The sequence below is a fragment of the Pipra filicauda genome, unplaced genomic scaffold, assembly GCF_003945595.2.
Source record: "Pipra filicauda isolate LSUMZ 115617 unplaced genomic scaffold, ASM394559v2 scaffold3_size10097308_pilon, whole genome shotgun sequence".
Taxonomy (NCBI): Eukaryota; Metazoa; Chordata; class Aves; order Passeriformes; family Pipridae; genus Pipra; species Pipra filicauda.
Window position 1 is genome coordinate 3701559 of NW_024104532.1, and position 26325 is coordinate 3727883.

Here is a 26325-nt window from a genome sequence, read left to right on the forward strand (position 1 = left end):
CAGCCGCTTCCGCTTCCGGGAGCGGCACCGCGAGACCCCCCGCGAACCGGGCAGGGTCGAGCGCCCCCTGGCGGCCGGGAGGCCACACGGGCGGGGACAGACCGGGCACGGCCCCGGGACAGACCTGGGCATCATCCCCCATAGCGACCTGGTACCAACCTTGACTTCGTCCCCTGGAGCCCACCTGATCGTCATCCCTGGTAGCCAGCTGGGAATCATCTCCTGGTACCCACCTGGGCATCTTCCCCTGGAAACACCCCAGACATCGCCCCCAGTACCCATCTGGGCACTGTCCCCAACACCCACCTGGGCAGTGTCCTCCAGTACTCACTCGGGCATTATCCTACAGTATTAACCTGGGCATCATTCCCTGGTACCCACCTGAGCATCATCTCCCAGTGCTCACACAGGAATCACCTCCCATGCCCACCCAAGCATCATCTCTGGTACCCACCCGTGCATCCCCTCCTGTCCATCAGAGCTATTCAGCAGCAGTTATTTCTCTCCATGTCCAGCCCCTCCCTGGCCGTGGATGAAAACAGGACCATACTGCTGGTGCCTCCTCTCCAGCCCAGCCCAGCTCCCTCAGTGACACCAGCCCCTCGTCCCTCAGCCCAAAGGGACACCAGTTCCCTGGAGCTTCTGCCAAGTTCAAATTCCCCCGCTCAGCCCCTGGTCCTGTGCCTGTGTCACCTGTCACCTCATCCTTTCCTCCATAAACCACCTTACCTGCACATACCACTTGCCTTTCAGGCAGATGTCGCCCTAGTACATATTTTCAGGACACAGATTAATTTATTCTCAAAGAAAACTGGTAGAAATGAACCAATCAATTGGAGGAGATGCAGCACAGACACTTGGTTGGGTTTGGACTTATTAACAGAGGCTGGAAAAGTTCTGGACCGTTGAGTTGCAGCAGGCTGAGGTTTGGACAAACACCTTCCCCAGTGCCTTTACTCATCATTTACAGAATAAGGAACCTTCACCACAATCCCACCACTTCTGGAAGTCTGTGTTCCAATCCCTGGAAGCAGGCAGGATCTCTTCCTTCACAAAGATGTTGTACAGCTGACACCAACATGAGTCAGCAACACCAGAACATAAAGGGAATTGGTTCCTTAGGATGGTGCAGATATCTCGAGCCCAAATTCACTGTGTTGTAACCCTTTACTATTTAATCTTTAATAATTGCCTCAGACACTTATTTCTAAATACTTATGAAGCAAGGCTAAATGGACATTAAAGGAGGGGGGGAATAAAAATCTGGTTATTTCATATACCAAGGGGGCACAGTGACTAAAGCCAAACCCAGCAAGTCCCAAGCACAGTCCACTCACCTTTCATTAGAAAAGGGAGGTTAGGACACTTGGTACTGTACAAAACCAAGCACTGAATGTCCAGACATGACTCAGGGCCTATTACAAAAGAGCCTTGTGATAACTTTCACCACAGTGACCTGGCTTACAGTGATTTCACCGTGTGATAACACTCAGTTCACTGAAATCATAATTAAAAACTAAAGAAAAAAGCCCCTTTAGGTTGATTTTGCAATAGTAGTGCAACAAGAAGCCAATCAAATCATGTAAGAGTTTTATTTTAATCACAGAACTAAAAAGGCTAATATTTTATTAACATAAGGTTGCAAATTAAAAAACAAATGCCAGAACTCCTCAATAGTCTCCACTGTAGAAATGCAAAAGACTTGTGCTTTGAACATCACTGTAACACACTGCAGGGCTGAGTCCTCCTCCCCTGCCCCCTCCTCTTACCTTCCAAGGGGAAACACCTCACTGACATCCTCAATCTGCAACTTCAAAGGACTATTCTAAAGCACAGACTCATCACAGTCACTGTCAGCCCCGACACTCTGTGTGTCACACAAACAGAGAACAACTTTAAATGAGAAATATTCAGGAATCGATAACTGGCCACCAAAACCGCAGATTTCACGTTTTACAGCGCAGTAGTTGAAAACAAGTATTTGAGAAACCAGATCAAACGTTCACAAGTGCATCTCTTCCAAATTTTCGTACCCCGTTTATGTTTTATTTTCTTAAAAAATCGTCTCCAGCAGTCCAATACTGCCTAGAACACACCTAAGCACACTTTCCACAGATCTAAAAGTCTTAACTCCACCTTGCAAACGATCCAATGCCTCAAGTTCTCACCATGGGATGGAGTCTAGAGTTAGAGGGAATTTAAATGAAATTAATTTAAACTGGAAGTTCCAAATATATTACTTCCCACAGGGATGTCTTTCTTGGAAATCCAAATATTTCTATCAAAACAGTGATGTGAAAGAGCAAAGTCAGGAACAGGGATGAGCACCTATGATCAATGGTTCCCTTCGACTATGACCTGAAATTGGTCTTGTTTGCAATGATGTTTAAAAGCATAACTAAGCTCATTTTGTCTCTAGAAAGTTGAAAATAAAAGTGAAATCTACTGAGACATGAAGGCAGGGGCTGTAACTGCCTCACTTTCACATTTGGAGAGATGAAGAGCAGATTCTTCTGTAAACACATGATTCAGTACCATTGTGTGACCCACATCTGAAGGACAAGCTCATCACAACTTCCAACAGCCCCAGAAGGTGGCCTTGGCTTGGCAGCACTCAAAGGCTTAGACCTGGTTTAGAGAACCAAGGTACAGACTGCTTCTTCAGCCAAGTTCTGCCAGAACTTGAATACAATTTGGTTTTCACATCTAGCAAAAAAAAAAAAAAGTGATTTATGAGGTTATTGCAGGGGATATTTTGGCAGAGAAAGCAGGCACATGTATGTCATTAAAAAAAAAAAAAAGCCAAATAATTTCACTGGTTTGGTTTAGAGAACTGGCCTGGACTGCACAGAAGGCAGTTTAACACAGACAGGGAGTGAGGGGAAGGACAGAAATAACACACCAGGGGACACAAGGAATCTGCAACCACCTTCACTTGTTTGTGTCTAAGAAATTGTACCGGGGGAGAAACTTCAGAAAATGATTGGTACAATCCACTGCACTGCAAAGATCTCCCCTGGCCCAGCTCAGGAGAAGGATGCATGACTCAGATATTAAAAATCCCATCTTTGTAATCCACTGGGTTCACAAGCTGTGAGCAAAGACTCACCAAATCCAAAAGGAAAAAACAGGACATTTTTGCTGTAAGCTTCAACTGGTCACAGTGGATTAGAGGGAATCCTTCAGGCAACTGCCATGGAAAATCCCGGCCACCCGGTGGGTACCAGTCGCAGGCACACGGACACACACCCCAAATGAAGACAAGCATCTCATTTTCAAGTTGATTTTTGTAAATGGAAAAAAATGTATAAAATCTATCCATACATGAACAGATACAGGAAGTTACACAATCCAATTTACAACTAAAGTCATAGCAATCAGTCCAGAATAAGAACAGGGAAAAATTCCAATGCTGTCGTTTGTCCCAAGTCACTACAGGGCAGATGATTGGCTGCTTCTTTTTGGTGCATGGATAAAACTGGCTACACCTTCCCTACTTCCACAGCAATGAGACAATTTCAACAGACATGTATTAAAATTGTTTTGAAATGCATCTGACTCTAACAATAACACTGAATATTCAAGGATTCATATCATTACAGCATAATGTTTGCCTCCAGGAAAAGGGGGCAGTAGATATTATCAAAGAGAAACCCTGCAACCATCTTAGAATTTACAGCATTGAGTTAAGGATTTTTATTTTATGATTTTTATCCATCCTGGAACACTTAAAATTTGCGTGTCCTCAGCTCAGACATTTACAACGCATGCGGAGACCGTTACTACTCAAGGAACATGGATGGGGTCATGGAAAAAGCACTGGTGGGCATTTGGTCTAATTTTAGTGAACTCATGTCCACCATGACATGCAAGTCACATCTGGCAGCAGTTTTCCCCTCACACCTCCATTTATTGGAGACCCCAGAAGACAAGGCTTGAAGGAATGGACAGGGAAGCTCAGGTACCATTTTAAGCAATAGAACAAAACTCCAAGCAGGGGCCAGCCTGTGGGAATGCTGCCCTGCTACTGCTGTACCTGTGGGAGAACAGTGTCAGCCCAGGGCTCAGAAAAGATTCCTGACTGAGTTTTTAAGGAAAAGGGAGGCACCTTAAATCCTGGAAAGTCAGATTTCCTGTGTTTAACAGGTGTACTGAATATACACACATAATGCAAGAAGGAAGCTGTGCTCATCCACCCAGAAGGCTGCACCATTTTTCTGAGCACAGAGAATATACTACCTCTTTTCAACAAAACAACAGCAATAATAATAAAGCAGAAGTGGAGAATCCAGACTGTTGGGTGGTCTGTGTTTAAAAACATAAGAAAAAAATAAAAGCTTATGTTGTAAAGACAACAATTCCCTTTCAAAGCAAAGGCCACATAAAACTGTGTTGCTCAGTTTGGTTTTTACTTCATGCCACCTGTAAACACAAGACTGGATATTCAGTTTCTGGGAAGAAATGAAACCACTTTTAAATCCAGAGTAAAAGAAATGCCCTCCACTGCTGGGATCACAGGTTACCCACGAAAAGGCAGCTGGGAGAAGGCTTCCTCTTCTTGTTTGTCCACTTCATTGAAAGGTTGTATCTGAACAACTGAGCTTTCAATAAAAGCACAAAACATTTCCTGATGTTATTTATGCCCTCTGTCTCTAAAGTTTGCCATGGGGACTAACACTTTCCATTCCTCACCAACAGATACATCACCTTTTTGGCACCATGGGTGGAATTTCTTCCTAATGTATAATTTTGCCCTATACAAAAGTCGATTGTCTAATCATGCAAATCCAACAGAACTCCAAAAAGTGCCACAAGACAGTTCAACTCTTTGCAATCTACTACCTAGTTTGTACACTGCCACAGGAACCTCCCAGAGAACACCCTGCTGTCCTTATTTAGAGCTGACGGTGTATTTCATATATGGCATTTCAACCTCTCTTTCTGGGGGGAGGGAATCGAAATCCACACCCTGATTCCACTGATTTTTCCCTCTCAGAGCTCTGAAATGCATGAGATTTCTTTGATTTGTTGAAGACATCTTCACTGAACAGCCTGATTAGAGAAAAACATACTGATTCAATCAAATAGAAAATAAAGACAAAAACAGGTAGTGGTAGATTTCTCTATCTTTTCTCCTGTCCTTTGAGACGAGGGTAGAGTTTCACTGCTACTGCATTTTCCCCAGCTGGATCTTCTTCCAGGCCTCTGATGCTGTGAAAATGCAGGAGTCCAGGATCCCAGCTACAGTAAATGTTCCTCCAATGATGGCACATATCTGAAATTAGAGAGGAAACACGTTTGTCAGTGATGAGGGAAACTTTTACGCTGCTTAAACTGAAGGGAGGATTCTACTGCTGGGGTATTTTCTAGAAGCACAGCAAGAACTAGGTAACAGTACTGGGGATGGAATTACATGGAAAATCATTCAGAAAAACCATTCCCTACAGTGGAATAAATTAGTGCTATCCTGAACTCATCACAGCCTGAGCCATTCCTAAATCCCAGCTCCTACAGTTCGAATTCTGTTCCTTTCCGGGCTAAACTCCACCCAACTCAGCTTTCTAGAAGCTCTGTGTTGTTCATATCTTCCTATTACTGTTTTCTACTATAAATACCACAGCCTTATAGTCTTTCCCCCATTTTACAAGATTCAGCATTTGCAAACAGACAAAAGACACTTAAATAGCACATGAAGGGCAGTGACTAACAGAGAAACCCAGCTCCCAGGGACACCCACAGCTCAGCTAGTCTAACACTTTCCATGACAAAGGCTGGTCACAGAAGCCAATTTAACTCTTCGTGGGCCGAAGTTTTCCACACAAGTTGTCTTGGGTTGAATTATTTAAACACCAGTAAAAACAAAAAATCGTTTTTCGAGAACAGTTAGGGAAAAAATTAATCTCCTGATTAGCATAGCAGCCCACTTCACTTCTTAAGTGCTAGAAAAACACAGACATATTCTGACACATCAAATCAAAGGTACCATGTCTTCAAGCATCAAAAATCAGGGGGCAGCAGTGACAGACTTTGCAAAACATTGCTTCAATTCCCTTATCTATGAAATGGGGACAATGCCAAACTTGCCTCCCGGGGAAACTGAAGGATAACACATCTGAAGGGTTCAACAGTGGTCTCAGTCTCTGTGGAAAAAGAATCCCGGAATCATTTAGGTTGGAAAAGACCAACAATACAAAATACTTCCCTAACACCCTGCTACACTGGCTCACTGGTTTGGGATTCCTCTCTCTCTCTCGGCTTCTAGTTCATGGCAAAATCCCCATTTTTAACTAGGCAGGTCCCTGTCAGGAGATAAGTTCCATATCTTGCGCCCTTCCCGCAACCCCATGTTGTTATTCTCAGAACCACCTAATCCTACACGATGTACAAGACCAAATTAAAAGAGCACCACAGTTACGAAGTAAAAAACGTGGGAGTTAAGAAATGCCAAGTCCTGTGTAATTAGAACTTGGCTGTTAACATTATTAGGTTACGTTATTGTGTATCATACTTTCCATGTGAACATTGCCCAGTGCAGTGCCCGGGGTGGGGTGGCACCCTGGGAGTTTTTTCCCCGTCCTGTGGTATTTGACTGCTGCCTCCTCAGGAGCAGGTGGTTTGTACTAACTCTGTATTCAGCATGTCATATGCTTTTGTGTCAAAAATAAGGTGGCCAGAAGGACCAGGGCAGTGATTGTCCCTCTGTGCTGGGCACTGCCGAGGCACCTCAAGTGCTGGGTCCAGTTCTGGGCCCCTCATGACAAAAAAGACATTGAGGGGCTGGAGAGTGTCCAGAGAAGGACAATGGAGCTGGGGAAGGGTCTGGAGAGTCAGTCCTATGAGGAGCAGCTGAGGGAGCTGGGGAGACTCAGCCTGGAGAAAAGGAGGCTCAGGGGGACCTTCTCACTCTCTAGAACTCCCTGACAGGAGGGTGGAGCCAGGTGGGGGTCAGGCTCTACTCCCAGGGGACAAGGGACAGGACAAGGGGAAATGGCCACAAGCTGTGCCAGGGGAAGTTTGGGTTGGAGATCAGGAAGAATTTCTTCACTGAAAGTGCTGTCAGGCAATGGAAGGGGATGCCCAGGGAGGTGGTGGAGTCCCCATCCCTGGGGGTGTCCAAGGAACAACTGGTTGGTTGACAAGGTGGGGATCGGGCACAGGTTGGATTTGATGATCTTGGAGGTCTTTTCCAGCCTGATTCTGGGATTCTGTGATATATGTATACAAAAATGCAACACAACTGGCACAGGAGGCAACCAATGCCACACAACACGTTCCTTGCCACGTCTCTTCTCCCACACAGCACTGTCCCCCATGGGAAAAATAACAGACCAAAAAAGTAACGTAAGAGCAGCAGCAGCTCAGCAGGGATTCACAGCGGCAAAGGAACAAACAATTCATTAACAGTGAGGGAAGGCAGCAATAACTAAAGCTCATTTCTATGAGTATTTATAACTGAGATATGAGCATTTAGTGAGGTCAGTGAGACGAGGAGCTGCAGGATATATGGCTTTAGCAGGACACTTGGCATTCCAGCAGAACAAGGCTTCTAAAACCAGAGCACCAGCCTGAGGCAAAGTTAGTAATTTTAGGGGACAAGTCCAACTCCTACCCCAGTGCACCCCTCCTCGCCATCCCTCAGAGCATGACACAGGGTGACTTTTCAAGGAAAACGACCACCACGGAGTTGGGTTATTTCAGTCCAAAACAGCTCAGCTGACAGGAGATGTCACACCACAAACACAAAACCCGTCCAACACGAAGATTTTGCATCATATGGTAGGAAAATGTGATTTCAGTGCAGCAGTGTAAGGGGGTGAGGAATAGAAAAAAAATAAAATTCATCTGCACGGCTCAGCTGTAGCGCTGAGTGTGAGTCACACACACCTGGCATCACCTGGGGCCTGACCCCAATACAAACAGCCTCGAGTACTTGTGAATAAAGAAAGTCAGCACCAGCACTGGGCTCTAGGTCAGCACAGAAGCTGCACCACAGTGTTCCTTTACCATCACAGTTCTAACACATATGGAAGGCAGGCATCAGGCATTTATTTATAGTTAATGTGGTTTTATGCCAGGAATGATCTGCGTTTGGCTCCATGAGGTTACAGTTTGAGTCAGGCCCAACCATTAAAGGATGAAGGAAAAGAAACACAGAAGTGGAATAATTCCAGCTGTTAGAGCTCATGAAACATGGGGAATGCACAGGGGTTTGCAACAGAAGGTTATTACAGGAGAGCAGCCGGGATGCAGGCTGAGGCCTAAAGGAAAACATGAGTGGATATGTAGGAGGAGGCAAGGTTGCAAGCAAAGTGACAGAAAGGCAAGTGTCAGACACATGACTGTGCACCTCTGGGATGTCCTAAAGTATGAAAATTACTTTTAAGGACAGAGGGAACCAGTAGGACCCTTAGGTAATTCCTAGTATGGCAAGCTGCAGAATCCCACACAAAGATTTCTGGCTGACCTGCAGCACATTTTGCAGAATAACGCTGTCTTGTTTTTAAAAACACCACAGGGCCGAATCTGATACCTGCCAGTAACAGCTCCCATGGCTGAAATTATTCTGCCTGCAACCATTCTGTTCCAGCTCCTCCATCCCATTATTTTCAGTTTAATTTTCTCACACCTAGAGACCAGATGAGTCCTCTCATACCAGGAAAAAAAAATTCTTTGGATTTTGAATGCTTCAGCAGAACTTTGGCTGCTTTTCTGCCTGCTCTCCCCTCCCAGCCCCTGGACTGACCTCATGATAAAACCTTCTTTCAGTTTGGCCACTTACAGGAACTCATAAATTTTCAGCAGTGAAACTTTCCCCCTTGCTCCATAACCTCAGCCATGAGGTCCTGAATGGCTTCTCTTTATGGGGAGATGCCTTGATTTTAAGCAGCACAGTTTAACAGGCAAAACCAACTGTGTTTAACACTGCCACATTTCTGTGGTTAAACCCAGGATCCCTGGAAAACTCACAGAACAGTGACAGAGGCAGCACTGACCCACAAGTAACATAAAATCTTACTTAGTACTGAACTTTTGGGAGTACAACATGTAAAGTAAAATTTATGCTAAACCAAAGCCTTTTGTCCTGCACAGGAAGCACCTCTCACATCGTACAGAAAATTAGGGTAATTTTTCATACCACAAAAAAATCTAAGGAGCAGGCATGAGTTAGAGTGGGAACAGAGAAGACCTGGGAGTGCTGCTACAGTGCTATAATGCTGCTCTTAGCAGTGCTGAAGTTTTGGAGGGCAAACTCATTAGTATCAAAGATCATCATATCAAAGATAACCTTCTCAGCAGCAGGAGGAGATGCCTTTGGCTCTCTGCAGAACAGCCAACACCCCTGTCTCATCTGATCTCTCACATGGGGCTCATCTCTCAACACTGTGTCCTTCCCTCTGACACCGTTTCCTCCCTAAAGTCTCTTTCAAGCCCACAGGATCATCCCCCATCCCTGGGACAAATTTAAATGTACTGAAAGCCACGTTGCCCAAGTAAACAATCAAAGAGCCCCTATCCCAGAGCCTCCCTTGTGGTTTTTAAATTGAACAGCTGCTGCTCAGAACAAGCTGATGATTTCCATGGCCAGCCGGATTTGGGAATGACTCTGCATGCCCCAGCCCAGGCTCTGTCTGGCCCTCAGCCCAGTGCTGATCATCACTGACTGGTCTCCAGGGAAACTGTGATGCAAAAGGCCACACTGGGATACAGGAAGGGGCTAAAGCACAACGGAACAGATCATGTCATCAAAACAGGGCAAGGAAACCGAGGACAAAGGTGTTTTGATCCTCTGCTCCCCCTTCCAGCCTTTTCAATGCCACCCTGGACGCTGTACAGCCGTAAGTGTGGCACATCCACAGCCAGGGCTGCCCTCCTGTACAACATTCCTGGCCTACACGAGAGCAGGTCACCTGTACCAGGGCCAGATGGGCCAGAGAGAGCCAGGCTACAGCACCTGGAACAAGGATCTGCCTCTGCATCAGCCCTGCAGCAGCCACTGCAGCACCAGCGTCATCCACCGCCTCCATGGGAAGGGCGTTCAACTGGAAAGGCCCCAAGTGAGCTGCTTGGCACTATGGCCATTTATAAGATCAAAAAAAGTAGCCAAAAATCAACTGTAAAACTCTTCTTAAGCAGTCCAGCAGCCAGAAAGTGCCTGGCTAACCTTAAAGACAGGACAGGGTAAAATTCAGGCTTGGGCCAGTGATGCAAAATTCAAACTTAGACCAGTGAGGAATGTGGCATGTGGAGAGGACTGTTATTTTGGGGAGGAAGAGAGGAGTAACTGAAATTCATATTTTATCATAATTCCTTATTTGATGAAAACTAATCAACCTTAAAATCTTTTTGGAAATAGAAGTGAATCTGTTGTTCTATTTTTGGATTCTCAGTAGGAAATAAGGGTTTCGGTTTTTGAGGTTATGAGATACAAATCCAAAGAGATACAAATCCAAAAGGTCATTGTGGCAACCAGGGAGGAGACCCTCTCCTGTGGACCCCTTATGTAAACTCGGAAGCATGATATCAAATTCAACAAAGATGCTATTTATATGCACACAATGGAATATCAGCAGTGAATCAATGCTGCAATGGACATGACAAGAATCCCACCTATTAATCACTTCCAAACCCTATTTCCCATTAAAAACACCTCCCCACCCTCACCCCCAACAAGATGCATAGGAAAGCTCTGAGAGCATATTGTCAGGGAAGGATGTAGAAGCAGTAGGAGATGCCAAGTCATGAAATGCTGATATTTGTCCCTTTTTAGGATTATGTTTTGAAATCAGACATGCTAAGAAGAGAAAGTCTTAAACCATGACATTTAGATTCTGCTTCAAGTCCCTTTCTCTTGTTATTTGTGTATCCTAGAGATCACAAGCATGTCTGAAGTTAAGTGAAAGGAACTTGCTGTTTATCAGAAGTTGTAAAATCAAAATCTTAAAGTGCAACGCAGCTACACTGTTTATGCTACTTCTCATTAAAATAGTTAAACAGTTTAAAAATCAAAATTTGAGGTCTTCATTCCAGCCAATTTATCAACTCCTTCACACTCCACCATGCCTCACTGGCACAGCACACTGCAGCTTCAATTTTAAGCCAACTCCCTGAGGACTCATTTTTTAAAGGATCTTTAAATAGCTCTTTTCCTAACCAGCAGTTTGGACAGCACAGCTTTGTCATAGATGCTGAGATCAGTACTGCAGGATGCTATCTGGACAGATCAAAATGTAACTCGTCAGGAAAACACCTCTGGAATTTGATAATGCAGCTAGCTCTTCTCCACTTCTACCCAGAAGTAAATGCCTGGAACTGGAATTCCCATATTAAGCCAAGCAGCAGCACTGAATAAAACAACGGCCTTGCATTCAGTGTCTTGTAGGAGAGGAGAGATGTGGCTGGTGGTAAAATCTCTGTTGCCAGTTTTGTCTCTATTTACTGTAAAAGTCATCCAAATAACCAGCAGATAGCAAGGACAGACAGCTCTGTGTCATCAAATAGTTCTCTTTCCCTCACATGAACTTTTCACAGAGCAAACCTCTCTAGGTAAGAAGAGAATGACTTTGGCTGGCACAGGTTGCCCAGAGAAGCTGTGGCTGCCCCATCCCTGGAAGTGTTCAAGGCCAGGTTGGACAGAGCTTGGAGCAACCTGGTCTAGTGAAAGGTGTCTCTGCTCATGGCAGGGGGTGGAACAAGATGAGCTTTAAGATCCCTTTCAACCCCACTATTCTATGATTCCCTGCACGTTTGGTCTCATCATTAGCAAGCAGTTTATTGCAGCTTTACAGCACACCATGTTAGCTTTACTTCCAAGTTTCTGACATGCTGCAATAGAGCCCATTCTGCTTAGACAGAGCCTGGCACCTCTGGAACAGCATAATTTTCCTTCTTTTTGTGCCTGGCTATTCAATCAAGTTGTCAGAGCACTGGACTTACCAGTCACCTCACTTACACTTCAGTACAACCGCAGTGATGTGCTGCTTTATCTCAATCATGTCACAACGCTCTGAAGCAGAAACTCAATTCTTCTGGGCAAGAAAGGCTCAGAAGATAAATGAAAGGCAGGCAGGAGAAGGGAGAATTAGAGGTTTAGGGTAACTCACCGACGTGATAAACCTGTACAAAGGCTGTCGCCTCTCTGTGTATTTCACTGTGATGGGGCTCAAGTCATAACGAAACCAGATGGCTGGGATAATGCGGCCGGTGTGGCTGTAGGCTACATACTCCTAGAAAAGAAAGAGGGGGGAAAATGGCAGAAAATGTGAGTAATCTCATCCCAGAGAGTGCCTGCAATAAAACTGCTTCTGTGGATTTGGCTCTTACTCCACGGTTTTGCACCAATCACCAGACAGAAAGACGCAAACAGTGAATTCATGTATTACTGCCCATCCCCACTCCTTATCAAACAGGAAAACAAGCTCTTTATAGTCTGATAATGATATAGCTGGGAACAGAGTGATGGTGATTACTCTCACCTTCATTCAAAGTTACAGAACTAAACAGAAAGGCTGACATTGATTCTCTAGTTTAGAGATGCTCTATTTAAATACAAACAGCCTCTACGTGGTTGCAGGTGAAGTTTTTGCACTGTAAATATATTCTGTATATATATATCATATACTGGAATATTTATCAAACAAATGGAATTTAGTTTGCAAGAACCTGAAAATCCCTGCACTCCTCTGTAAGGCCCCCTTCCCACTGGGACCAACAATGGGAGTGCTTTGCCCACTCAGTATGAATCATGTGGAGCCATGTTTAAACCACGTTTAAAAATGAAGCTAAAATGAAACTGTATACAGAAAATATTGGCAAAGGTTCAAAAAATATTCCAGGCCGGTTCGGGAGAGACATCTTCAGATTGCCAGTGATAATCTCCTTTAATCCATTTCTTTCCTAACAGGTACAAGGCCATCAGCCACAGGCCAGCCCCCCAGCAAGACACATGCACAGTGCCCATACAGAACAGACATTAACATCATATTAGTATCAAAAGTCATATATTTTGAGATAATAATTTGGTTATGCTCTCAGTGGAAACAGATATCAGTTTTCAATGATCAGGGCATTCACAGCTTGAAGAAAAATCCAAGAAAAGCAGGCTGGGGACTCAGCAATCCAAGGAGAGCCATCAGCACCAGCGTGGCATACGATGCCTCTCTATCTTCCCTTCTCTAGCCCTGTGACATGCTGCCAACTCAGATCACCTCTTCTCTTTCAATTGTCCTCTACACAGAGGCAAGTACTTCAAAAAGATGAAGAGAAGACAAGCAATAGGACACTCATGAGCATGATACAAAAAATACAATTTTGCTCTCTGTGAGCTCTGAGGGAGCTAATGAAACAGTATTTATCTTCGTTAATTTCCCACTACTGAGTTTTTTTCCCATGGATGACAAGAGAAGAAGCCCCTAGTTATAATATTTTCAGGGCTCTTATTGGAGTTCTGCAGCACATCCTGGGACTGTGGTTATCTGGGGAAGTGAGGAAACAGAGGGTGTAGGAGGTAAGAGAGGAGACACAGCCCACACTTAAGACCCTCTTCATCTCTTCATACTTATCACTCTGTGGCAGACTATTGCAATGGCTTCCCATTTCTCTTTCCCACTGATCAGTCTGGGAGTAAAGGACTAAAGCAACAAAAGAAGAAAATGCAGATGCAGCACTGTTTCTCTGCACTTCAGTTTTGACAGAACTGACCTCATTTTTTCCTTCCTCTCCCCTTTTCCCCACAGCAATCCTGCCCTAATGAGTCAGTCTTGGCTGAACGCCCCCATTTGCAGCCAAGCTCACAGAAGTGTCAAAAGCTCCTCCTGTCTATTTTCCAGAGTACTTTCAGGACTTCTATCGCAAGAGTCTTATCAGAACAGCAGTTGTGACATTAAGCAGAACAAATACATTGTAATCTGAACACAGGGAGATGTCCAAATCCCTGGGACACACCATACAGGCAAGCCCAAAAGTCACTAGACGGGAACATAAATCTGAGAACTAGTCCAGGAGAGTGTGTGCTTGATTATCAGTTGGGGCAAACGAGCAGAAGTTAGATATTATTAACAGATTCTGGATTTTCATTTAGCATACAACTGGCAAATAATTTTAAACTGAAAGATGCTTTTCACCTTAAAGAATAAGTAGGGTCTTTTTTTTTCCCTTTAAAAACAAATTTCAATACATTGTATTATTAAAATGCTGGGCATGGCACTCAGTGCTCTGGTCTGGCTGACAAGGTGGGTCACAGGTTGGACTCAACAATCTTGAAGCTCTTTTCCAACCTATATGATTCTGTGATAATCCACCATAACAAAGCAGGCACTGTGAAAGAGTCAACCAGTATATATTTGTTGCTACAGGTTCAGTGGCTTAATGTCTGAAATCAACATTTCTAAAAAGCTAAAAACTTGGCTAATTTATGTGTCTGATACATCCATCAAAAATGAGACTGTTTTATAACTGAAACCAGGTGTAAGTGATGTTTTTTTATCTTCAGCTGGGTTACAGTTTCCATTCAGATGCATCTTGACACAAACAACAAGAGCTCCTGCAGCACGTGAAAACCTCCCATAAATCTAGATCAGTTAAACTGACAGATGAGAACGTCAGCAGGAAGAATACCTTTCTCAGGAATGAAAACAATATCATCATCCGCTTTGACAAGCCCTCTCAACCCCAATCCTGGTAAATGCCAGCACCAGGAGCACCACTCCGAAGAGCTTCAGTTCCTCCTTCTCCCAGCAGAGGCTACTGCTCCCCTACAAACACATGTACATGGCACAGCACAGAGCAGGGGGGGGAAGAATGGTGACTGAACATCCTCCAGGCATCCACTGGGCTGCAACGAGGAGCCTCCTCGAGAACTACCTGCCTCTTTACCTTGTTTGCTACTGTGTATTGGTAGGAGTATCGCTGCTTCCCGCTCATGTCTTCGTACACCGTCGGGACTATCTTCAGTATATAATCGTGAGATGCAAGGGCTGTGGTCAAGAAAGGAAAGGAAAGTACACATTAGCATTCAGAGAAAGGAATCACAGCCTACACAACATTTCAAAGCAAAGGAAGTCACAAAAAAGGTACCTCCCTCCTCCTTATCTCAAGTTCTGTGACAAAGCGACAATTTCACGTCCTACATTTATGTCCTTTGTACAGAACTTTGTCAGGTAGTTGGATGACACCAGAATTCACCCACCACTTCTGTAGGACCACAACCCATGGGGTTTGGGTTACCTGAACCTTCCTAACTGCTTGCAACTATAAATTGTAACACTTATCACCACCACAAAAGCCTGGTTAAATCAGGAACCAGCTCAGGTTAGAGCTGCAGCTCACTGAGCTCCTTTTGACAGAAGCAGCTGAGGCATTACAACCTGTGATTTCTTGTGCACCCATCTTTCTTTCTCTTCTTCCTTCTCCTTACCTTTTTTTTTTTCATTATTTAAATGGCTTGTGTCATTTTTTGTGTCTGCTAAAACAGTTCTCAAACAGAATTCTACCCAACTTCTCTGCAGGATCCTTTAGCCAAGTGTAACATGACATTTGGTTCCTGGAGTAAAAAAAACCCCAAACCACAATTGTATATCTTCAGGAACAGCCACAGAAGTTTTGTTCCAAGAAATGGACAGGACTGATGTCCTGCAGGAGCCTGAACACTTGAGAGAAAAATCTGTGCTGAATTGTAGCCTGCACTGGAAATTTCCCTTTGTGTGCTGGTCATAAAGCAGGGGAATGAAAATCCCTCTCCTTCCAGCCACAGTGTAGAACTTCAGGTAGGAGCTAACTTGTGACACGAGAATAAGGGTAAGTTCTGGTGGTGGGGGAACGATAGGAATAGAACATGGATAAAAAACTGCCTAGTTCTGAGTCAGTTTTAACAGAGCTGGAAGCAACATCCAGTTTGCAAAAGGGCTGCAAAGGACATTTTGGGCTAAGCCTTCTCTGTAGTACTGGAGAAAATGGAAATGTCAGCCAGCAACATCTGGATCATTTTGGCTAAAGAGGCAAATGAAAGACTTCTGGATACACCAGTGTTGTGTGAATAGCCCTGTTTTCCCTCCTGCAGAGAGTGGCTAAGACCTGTAATCACCAGGAATACATACGATTTGAGCTGAGCTTGTCTGCTCCCTCCAAGGCATTGAATGCTCCGTGAACGTTATGGACCTGGAAAGCAAAAAGGCACATGAAGAAACCTGACTTGATACTCCTGATCTTTGCTTCCCTATCCTGTAACTAGATCAGCCTGATTCAACCTCTGCGAAAACAAAGCCTCAACCCAGTAAAAGATGACCTGAAATATCTTTCAGTGACCATCATCACAGAGGTTGGCTCCAAGTAAAAAAGTTGATTTCACAACACCTTACAAAATGAAACTCCAAAACCACTCCAAAGCTAAAGGAATTGCAGTTGGAAGAGGCCAGTTGTGAAATTTCATTGTGAGATTATTTCCTAAGAGCAGAGTTAACTGTGACATTAATTTATCAGGCTGAAAGAGAACTAAATGGGAGTTACACAGGCTAAAACTCAGGAGTTCTGCTGCAAAGGTAGCTCATGTCAGAGCAGTTGGGTTTGTACAGCTTGCACTCATTAGGCCAGTTGTCACACTGTGCCCTTGGAGATGGGAAGGACACATGCCATCACTGCCATCCCTTCAACTTCTCCTGCAGCTGATCCCAGGCATGCAAGTATCTGTTTGCCCAGAATAACAGGATTTCCATCCCATGCCTTGCACAAACTGTAATCTGCAGTCTGATGTCCACCAACAGAATAATCAATCTGTGAACACTCCAGACAGGGAAATCCCCCAGCAAGAGCTGTAGGTTCAGACACTGTGTCACTCACACAATGTACATTAAGCTACACAGAAAGGACAAATAACTCCACAGCCTAGAAATTCCTGACCTTAAGTCAGACAACAGGGAAGAAGAGTTTGGAGTAAGTATTTGGTCATGGGTATGACAGGGTTTCACCTCACCAACAGGGCAGTGCAATCTCCTCCCCAGACCCTCTCAAACTGGCAGCACGTGGATGTATTTGTCTCATCCTAAAGGCCATTTCCCTATTCTGAACACTATGGAGTAGATGATGATTTGGAGGAAGCAGCAACTGAATCAGTTTTGCTCAGTAGAAAGGAAGTTCTAGAGAGACAAAATCATCACCAAGTTCAAGTGGAAAGTGCTGGTAACAGGAGCAGAGCAAGAGCAACAGCCAAACCTGCTGCAGTGCCTTTCACCTCATTTCAGATATTTTACACAGCAGCAACCATTTCCAAACTACATGTGCAGGCTGTACTTACTCTTTACTCATTGTAAAAGGTACATGAAGAAAGAGAAGCCCCTTCTTCAGTATTATGTTCTGTTCTTGATACGGGTAGGAAGTAAGTCTCTCACAGCATATCTGAGCCAGAGACTTTAAGGTCCACTTCAAAATTCCTCATGTAGATTTTTCCCTCATGCAGATGAGATTAAAATTCAAACCAATGAATTCTTGTATGACACGTAACCCAGTAAAGCCAGATGTGGAAAGTAAGAAATTATGCCTTTTAAATCATAATTTCTCTTGAGTACTAGATCATGGTCTTGAATAATCCTGGTTTTAACCTTGTGAGGGGTCTTGTGTTCCCTTGATAGGTCAAGGCTGGAAGTTATTTTAGCCTGTTCTTCGTCTCTGCCTGAGTTATATGTCCAGTTATATGTCTTTGCATGTGCTTGTAGAGGTTAAAGCATAGGGTGCCCAAGGTCCTGGCAAGCATCTTTTTGAGACCCACGTTACAGAAGAATTAAGTGTTGACATACAACATATGTGGACATATCACTCGGGTGGAGACCAACAGCAGGCTAAAATAACTTCCAACCTTGCAACTATTATGGGAAGACACCTCACAAGGTTAAAACCAGGATTATTCAACACCATGATCCAGCACTTCAGAGAAATCTATGATTAAAAATGCATAATCTCCTACTTCCCACATCTCTTTTTTTACTGGGTTACCTGACGTGCAAGAACTTCATCCTTGAAATTCATCTTTGAATTTCAGTCTCATCTCAATGAGGGAAAAAAAATCTACAAAAAGTCTGCCACTATTGTGCATGAAGTACTGATGAAGACTTGAAGCTTCATCAGTAGATGATGAGATTCAAATCTGTGTTTCAAACAGACTGGTTTTTCTGGAGAACACAGCCTGTACCTTAGTGGATCATTTTGGTAGGGTCAGTAACAACTTACAAAGAACTAACTCCCAGCACATGACACAAGTGAATGAGAAGCTTCTCACTCTGTTTAAGAAATATAAGCATGTATTACATCAAAGCAGGTGGAGACAACCCAAAATTTTCAAAGGTGCATCCAGACAGGTTTAAAGCTCTCCATACTTGCTGGCTCCAAGTGCATGCTGAGTCTTGGTAGCCCCTGTTTAGAGAATATATCCTCCTTTAATTTGTGCTGTTGAACTCCTGTTTGCCTACAGGATCAGCAGCACCTACGTGCTCCCTTCTTGTGTATGGAGACGATGAGTAGTTATTTTGAACTCTGAAAATACTAATCTGAACTTGTCCAAATCAGGAGCCAACTACCTGTTTGCTAGACAGGTTTCTCACCACCACAACTGAAGACACTTGCTCCTTTGCCCCCAACTGTCCAGGCTCCTCCTTCATGCTGATTCACACTTCAGCTCCCTTACTCCAAGACTCCATGATAAAACAATGGGAATGCTACCTCAGAGCACTGACTTCCCACGCAAAATGCAGAACTCCCTATTAGCACTTACCTAATATTTTTCATAATCTCAGTGTGCTTTACAGACATTAAGCCAAGCTTATTTATATGCTAATATTTCACCGTTCCCACACAAGATATTTCCTAAAAGAAGCCGGGAGCAGAATCAGAAGACTACAAAGCAACGCTTAGACTTGTTAGCATGAAAAAGGGTTTTGGAAGTGGGTGTACAAGAAGCAGACTAATGAGACGTCTGTGCTGAGGAAGGAAGATTACAGAGAGACTATGGGTAAGCAGTGTTTAGGGTGAGTTGCAAACTGGGTGTGCACATGCATAACTCCCACCTGTGATGCCAGCTCCTTGGAAGTAGGCTAGAGAAGTGCTGTAATCTGCCTTTATTGAGAAATCAGGTATTATTACATAACTTGCAACACCTGGTGAAATTCTATCCACTGGGCAAGTGCACACAATCAGCTTCTTCCCAGCAGGGAATTGGCAGTTCCAAGTCTAACTTGTGTTTCATAGAACAAATTTGACTAATAGGTGTCTGCTATACGAGTACAGTGAAGTGAATTAAAAAGAACTTGTCTGGTGCTTTGGTAAAGACAGTAGCAAGCACACATCTTCCCTGAGTACACTCACTGCTCCTCCACAAAGGCAGAAAGGTTTGTTTGCTGTGTTAATACTGAAAACGGGATTTTGCTGAGCCATGAATCCTCATTCCTACTCCCTGCAGGAAGACAGCCACGCAGTTTTCCAAAAGCACTTTCAGTTTCAGAAGAAAAGAGCAAAGTTACTCTATGACTGGACACTGCTCCTCCCTGAAGTGGTGGCAGGGAACCAGCTGTGAACCCTTCCAGATGTTGCATGGACACAAGTGATGGGCTTGCTGACCCAGGCAGTCCTTTCTTACGGCCTCCCCACACTGTACATGGCCCTTCCATAAAATCCAAAGTGTCTAATGTTAAACCCCTCTCATTGCATTCCCCTGCAGCCAGGGAATTTTCAGGGACGAGAACTCACCTGTAACTTGTCCCCAAAGGAGAGCTTGTGGATGACGTGAGTCATGTCGGGGTTCTGGGGCTGTGCAGTGGCGCTGTGCGTCGACACGTGAAAGTTCCCAGGGACCTGGAATTAGTCAGGACAGGGAAGACAGGATTTCACATTTTACCCCTCAAGGCATTGCTCGGCTCTGTGATATGACATGGAAGTGCCTGGATCCATCCAGGTTGTACCTAGTGAGCAGTGGACAACCTCTGGCACGTCAGAGAAAGGCTCTGGGATACCTCCCTGCACTTGATCAACACTCGGATCGGATACATCCCACAGCCCAAGAGTTTGGCACCCTCACGGTGCTAGTGCTGCTGATTAGGAACTGATGAGTGGATCACTCCCAACTTCAGGGATTCCCAACACTTAAGGCTATGTCTTTCATCCTATTAAAATAAAATTCCTGTCTCTGACAGACAACAAACAGTTGCTTAATGTTTTATTCCCACATCTTGCATTTGTTAATGCGCCCCAATGCTGCAGAACAGTCCAGAAAGCTGTGGATATATTCTTCTTTCAGTACTGGTCGTGAGCAACTTTACATTTGAGATTGTGCCTAAGAATGAGTTTTAGATAAAAAGAGGAAAAACCCACCAAACCCAAGGGGCCTTCCCATACAAGCTAATCTAGATCTTCTGTTTCTAGCCCTGGCAGGAGACAGCAAGAGTCTTAATTTTTTAATCTTAAGTTTTTAAATGGAGGTAAATACAAAGTTCTGCAAAATACACATTTCATTTAAGGACTCAGTTCCAAGACAGAAAGTGGTGTCATTCTGATGGGACCACTCCAGCATACACACAGTTTTCAGGTCACCAGCCCTGTTCCGTGAAGTCTTTCAGCAGATACAGCTCAATCTGTTATGGAGGGTGCAAGAATATTTTTCTATTGAGAAAAGGTTGTGAAATGAAGCAACACTGAGAAGCAATGTGGCATGGCCTAAGACAAGAGTGGGAGGATGGTTATACAACTGGTGCCCACGGTGCTCTCTGCAGAGAGCACCAGCAGGACCACAGGAGGCCACATGCCGGTTCCATGTGCTTTCAGGAAAGCTAATTTAATGACTTGAGGAACAGCAGTGCACTCCTGGGAACAATTTCAGGTGTGGACACCGGCTGTGTCATAACCAAGCTCAGTGAACAGGGCGGCAGACTCTGCGGTAAGAGGCACACAATCATCTCACTGTCACCTTGTCCTCCCTCCTCAGGTTCGAGAATAACACCCAAGTGCAACCCTCGGTCAAGTTTCAAAGCCTGGCCAGGTCCCGCTCCAGGTCCCAGCTCACACAGAAGCCTGTACAATTCCTGCCAAGGGAATGCAGACCTCCAGGTCACACACAAGAGGTTCAGGTTGCCAGAGCCAGAAGTCCTGGATCGGGTCCCCTCCTCTGACAGCTGTCCCAGCCACTATATGAGACACAAATTAAGCACTGAAGGAAGCTCCTCACTGCCATATACATCACCCCCCTTCTGAGCTGCTTTGGTGAGCAGGACACACGACATCTAGCAGACAAATGCCCCAGCTCCATCCTTCGGGAATTATCTGAACAAGAACTACTTTGCAAGAAGCTCTTTCCCAGTTTTGTGGACTATCAGCTGCCAGCAATCTTGGTGGCTTAGAGGTGAGGAACCAAACGTCCTCTTTTTAAGTCCCTAATCCTTTCCATGCCACAGAATCAGTAAGAGGTTCTGCCTGTTATTTTTAGATATGATTGAACATGACCCGGGAGGAAAAAAAGGAAGTAGGATTTTGTAGCCTGTGGTACATGGAGAGGAGTGAATAAAGGGTGTGCCCTTCTTAGGACATCAGTGGGTCCCAGCACTGCCTCCCCCACCCCAGCTAGTCATCTCCAGCATTACATAGCAAGATTATTCAATCCTGAACACACCCATCCCAGAGAGGAGCCTCCTCCAGGCCTGGATTTTCATTCTTTGAGACAGAAGCAGAGCATCCCGGCAAAGCATGCGCAGAGGCCTCGTGCTGTATTCCAAACATCCCAGCACGGAGCCGCTTCTGTTGCACTGGCACCCTCTAGTAGGGAACATTCCTGTCATTCTGCGGCTCTCGGAACAAAAGAGGGCTTGGATAGACATTGCCAAAGACCTCTCCACAGTGAGTCACATTCTGGAGGTGCAGAAGTTATGACAAGTAAACATAGAAGCCGCTTGGCGTTTGTAGGGAGTGCACACACAGCCTAAACATTAGGCTGCTGCCTAATGCAGCACTGGCTGCAACACAGAGCTGCTCTCTGCTGTTCAGCAATTCTATCTCAATTATCTGTTTTGGAGAGTAGAGAAAACCCCCGATCTAACACATTCCCTGTGAGTCTGGCCACGCAGCCTCCTCTCCCCACACCATCTGCAGCACCGAGACTTAACCTTCCCCCTGACCAGGGACATGAACATACACACTGCAGGAGAGGCGCTGACACACAGATTTTCAAGAGCATTTTAAAAATGGATCTTGCCAGCATTTCCCCTGTCCCCACACACTCACACACTGTCATTCCTACTCACCTTGTTGATGCTGAAATGGCCCTCAAACCTGCAGCCATCCCCATTATTGAGAGGGATCTTCATCGAGTTGTCGATATGACCCACTTCGTGCCTTCCCATTTCATCTTGGATGTCTAGTCCAACCACTGCATGGGTGGGAAGGAAGAAGACAAAAAAATCAAAAGACCGGGAAAGTTGCATAGGAAAAGCATACATTGCTTTTACTGGGAAAAAATCCATATCTCTTTTGTTGACATCTCAAATATTGTTATACCTGAAAGAACCTTGTCACCAAACTTTTCACACTGCCTATCTGACACAAATATACTTCCCATGTCCTGCCAGCTGACTGCTATCTACACAAACAGAAAAACTTTAGGTAGACAAGCAGGTGATTTGGGAAAAACCAACAACCAGCTGGTGCGTTCAGTTACGAATGAAACTTGGGAGATTTCTTGTTCCCAGACACAAAAAGGTTGCTATAAAAAAAAAGGAAATGAGATTTAGAAAGAAGCCAGTGAGGGAGAACAGCCACTAACACAGGCTGCAGAGTGAGCACAAGGTCCAAGAAAACAAGTGTCCTGGCCTGGAACAGAAAGCAATGGGATATTGGCAAAGGCTGCAGCTACTTGATCTCCATCCACCCTGTTACAGAAGAAGGGCCGCTGTACCAATTTGGGCTCATTTGAAGTATTACTTAAAACACAAAGAAAAACTGCTAAGTGAGAAGGAGTACTCACATTCACAATGCAGGTTTGGCAAACTGATGTTCAAATTCACTTCTATTTTACCTCCACTGTCTTTGTCTGGGTCATCCACATAGAGTTCATTAACTCTGGAGGGCAGAAAACACAGGTGGGTTTAGGCACACATTTCCACAGGGAAAGAACCAACAATTTGCATGAGGAGGGAAAAAAGGAGACTGGGAAGCCAGGGGTTGACTGTGATGTCTACAACCAAGTTACAGAGAGCACAGAGAGCTCTCCACAATGGCATGGGGGCAAATCACTTAACTTTACTAATTGCTTGGCAAGTGCAGGGGGCCTTAAACAAGTCCCTTGTCCCAGCAGAAAACAAAATTCCTGCGCCCTTCCCTAACCTGAACTTCCAGAAGTGATGAAAAACAAGAACTTAATGCTGAAGAGCTGGCAGGCTCATGAGCTGCCCTCCACTCCCCTGGGCTGTTACTCCTTTTAGGAAGGAGGGAAGTATGTGCTTTTCCATTTGTTTCATAAATAGTTTTAGAAGAAGGCTGCTCTCAACCATCCCCCAGGAAAGCTTATTTGTGTCACTTTGTTATTGCCACCCAGCTGACAGAGCAGTGGCAAGAGAAGGCAGCAGGGCATAACTTGGATCTTCCTCCTTAATATCACATTTCAATCTATGAATGGTAACCAAAAGCAACAACTAAAATTGAGGAGAAGAGGATTTGAGCCAGGAACAGATGGGAAGACACATCCTGGACAGCAGGATCTAACACACTATACAACAGTCTCCCAAAGAGTAATGCTGTTTCATAGCACCCACAGTGCTGGCACGTATTTCACAAGAGACAAACTGCAGATAGAGAGTAAAAGGAACACAAGAGTATAAATATTTATTTTTGGCACATACAATCCATCCCACACAAAAAATAAACCAAAAAGACCCAACGCTGAACTAGCTGAATGGTCCTAGAGAATCCACTCTGGGGAAACTCAACAAACTGAACTAAGATGCTGCTGAGATTGCCTAGCAGCTCTTTTCCCTCGAAGTCCAACACTGTTCAACAAATAAGAATATTTGGCAATTTATCTTCCAGTTAGACAGTTTATAAAGTTATTATGGGAACTTATGTTCAAGCAAGCTACATAAAATAAGCTACCTTCACTAGCAAGTGCTCTGTATTATTTTATTTCATGCCCAAAGTGCATGAAACCCTTTGACAAGCCCTTGCTGAAGAGTCTATATGCTAATAGTCAAACCAGACTAAGGCTAAGCTACAAGACAGATTCAAAGTGATTTTGCTCTGGTGATACCTCTCTGGACCACAATGAACTGTTTGCCCCGTGGATTCAGAAGAAACAAACCTTCACACTGAGAAACACACACGCTGACGGTTTTTTCAGAGGCAATTACTCACAGGTCAGTGGGGTTTACAGACACTCATTTAAAACCAGCACAGCATTTGTCTTCAGCTTCACAGCCCTACCTTTCTCTGTTTTTAATTGGCTTGACAAGTTGCTTGCAATCATTACTCAACCTATTTTTCAAGTGATTAATAAAAATGACACAAAGGGAGGGGAAAGATTGCTCATCAGTGACCTAGTTAGAAGCTTCTTGGCTGAGCCCTCTTCTCCTGGGTGGAATGCACTCTGTCTTCTACGTGTTCATTACTGACAGATTGGGTAGGATCAGGATTAAGTCATATGTCCAAATACGGCTGGGAGGAGCAGCTCCAGCCAGGACAGGCATTAATCCCCCAAAGCAATGCACCTCTCAGTGCTCCCCGAGTCCTCCCATCAATATCCCAGTTGCCAGCCAACCTATTTCATAATGCCTGGCTGCTTCCCAGCTCTCTGCAGTCCAAGATATGGGCCATGCCCAGGCAGTGCCACATGCAACTCGATGTTAGTGGCGAAAACAAGCATTCAAGGGCTGGCAGAGAAGAGCAGCAGGTTCAGCAGCTCAGCTGAACATCCCAGCTCTTTGGAGAAAAGCTCTAGCAAGGTCAGTGTTCGCATTTGCTGATTTCTAACTCTGAACCTGTCCGAAATCGCGTCTCCAGGCGCGCTCTGACGACGACGGTGTGTGAGCCTTTCAGTGATAAGCAAGAGGCGGTTGTTGGTAGAACAAATCAAAGGATAAACTGTGCACAGGGAGCCTATGGATGCCTTCACATAGGAAGGCCAGTGATGAGGTCACTTGGTTGCAGACTGGATCACTGAGGCAAAGAGAAGTAGGCCAGTCTGTCCACGTCACACAGCCCATTAGCTGCAGATAAAGGAAACTGGTTTCCTGTCCCGCAGTCCGGTCACTGGACCAATGGTTCCCAGTCTGTCCCTTTGGCAAGGCTCACAGCCACTTCCTCCTCCTCCTCTTTACCTAGTAGCCCCCTGCCCCTCTCCCACTCACGTTCCAAATTTCATAACCCCATCTATCACTCTTTAGACATCTGACAGCTCGTGACAGTTGGTCCTTCCTTCCCCTCCCTTCAACTTGCAGCGTTGCCTTTCACGGAGCACCTGGCTGGTTGGATCCTGCTTCTCCCTCCCAGCTCCAGCCACTGCCTCCTCATGGCAGCATCAGCCTTTGCTGAGGGCCCCAGCTGACAAATCTGGCAAGGTTTCCTATCAGGGGCTCCAGAATGAATCCTTTGTGTGTTACTGAGGTTCCCTCTCACTATGGGGAACCAAGGGCACAACGACAACACATCACAGGCTACAACACTTGCTAAGAAACATCAGAAGAAGCATTGCTTTCAACAAACTGGACATTTCACTCCCAAAATACATTCTGGAAACCTCACAGATAAAACAAACTTTCAGGGTCAAGGCTATTCCTTCCAGGACCTCCCTGTGAACCACTGCCACCCAAATCTGGATGAAGCTGGCAGAGGGTTGGCACTCACACCTTCCTTCCTATCCTCCTCCCCAGGGCCAAGAAGCCAAATTGCACACAGTCTTTCTCTTATTTAATCAGACTATCCTGGGATGTTGGGAAAAGCACTACTTACCACCTCTAGCCACTCTCCTATTCCCTGAAGGAATAATGTCTCTTGTGGAAGAAATGAAGCTGTCTCTAATTTATAGCTGACCCTCCCAGAACATAAAGTGTTTCAGGAGTAACAGTGGTTTAACAGTGAATGTGGGATGGTCACAATAGAAATAAAACCTGAGGTCAGGCAGAAAGACACTGTAAATGCAGCTGCTCCTATGGCTGTTTAGAGAGACAGTGTACAGGGTCATATTGTGACTCCAAAGATGGTGTGTACCTTCCCCGAATACCCCAAGTATGTAGGAGTTGGTATTTTTTACTGGCTGCTGCTAAGGAATATTTGAATAAAAGCAGTACAATAAAGCAGGGGTGAGGTGCAGAGCTC

General features: G+C 44.8%; 1 protein-coding gene across 1 annotated transcript in view; it reads right to left on the reverse strand.

The window, feature by feature from the left end:
* Positions 1-3269: 3269 nt before the first annotated feature.
* The window catches only part of ERGIC1 (endoplasmic reticulum-golgi intermediate compartment 1), a 59189-nt gene continuing 36133 nt past the window's right edge, over positions 3270-26325 (reverse strand). The window contains exons 4-10 of the mRNA XM_027718584.2: positions 22985-23079; positions 22266-22390; positions 19726-19830; positions 16092-16152; positions 14872-14972; positions 12102-12224; positions 3270-5275 (exon numbers count right to left, since the gene is read on the reverse strand). Coding sequence (XP_027574385.1) covers positions 5168-5275; positions 12102-12224; positions 14872-14972; positions 16092-16152; positions 19726-19830; positions 22266-22390; positions 22985-23079 — 718 coding nt within the window. The 3' untranslated portion in view covers positions 3270-5167. The remainder of the gene's footprint in view (positions 5276-12101; positions 12225-14871; positions 14973-16091; positions 16153-19725; positions 19831-22265; positions 22391-22984; positions 23080-26325) is intronic.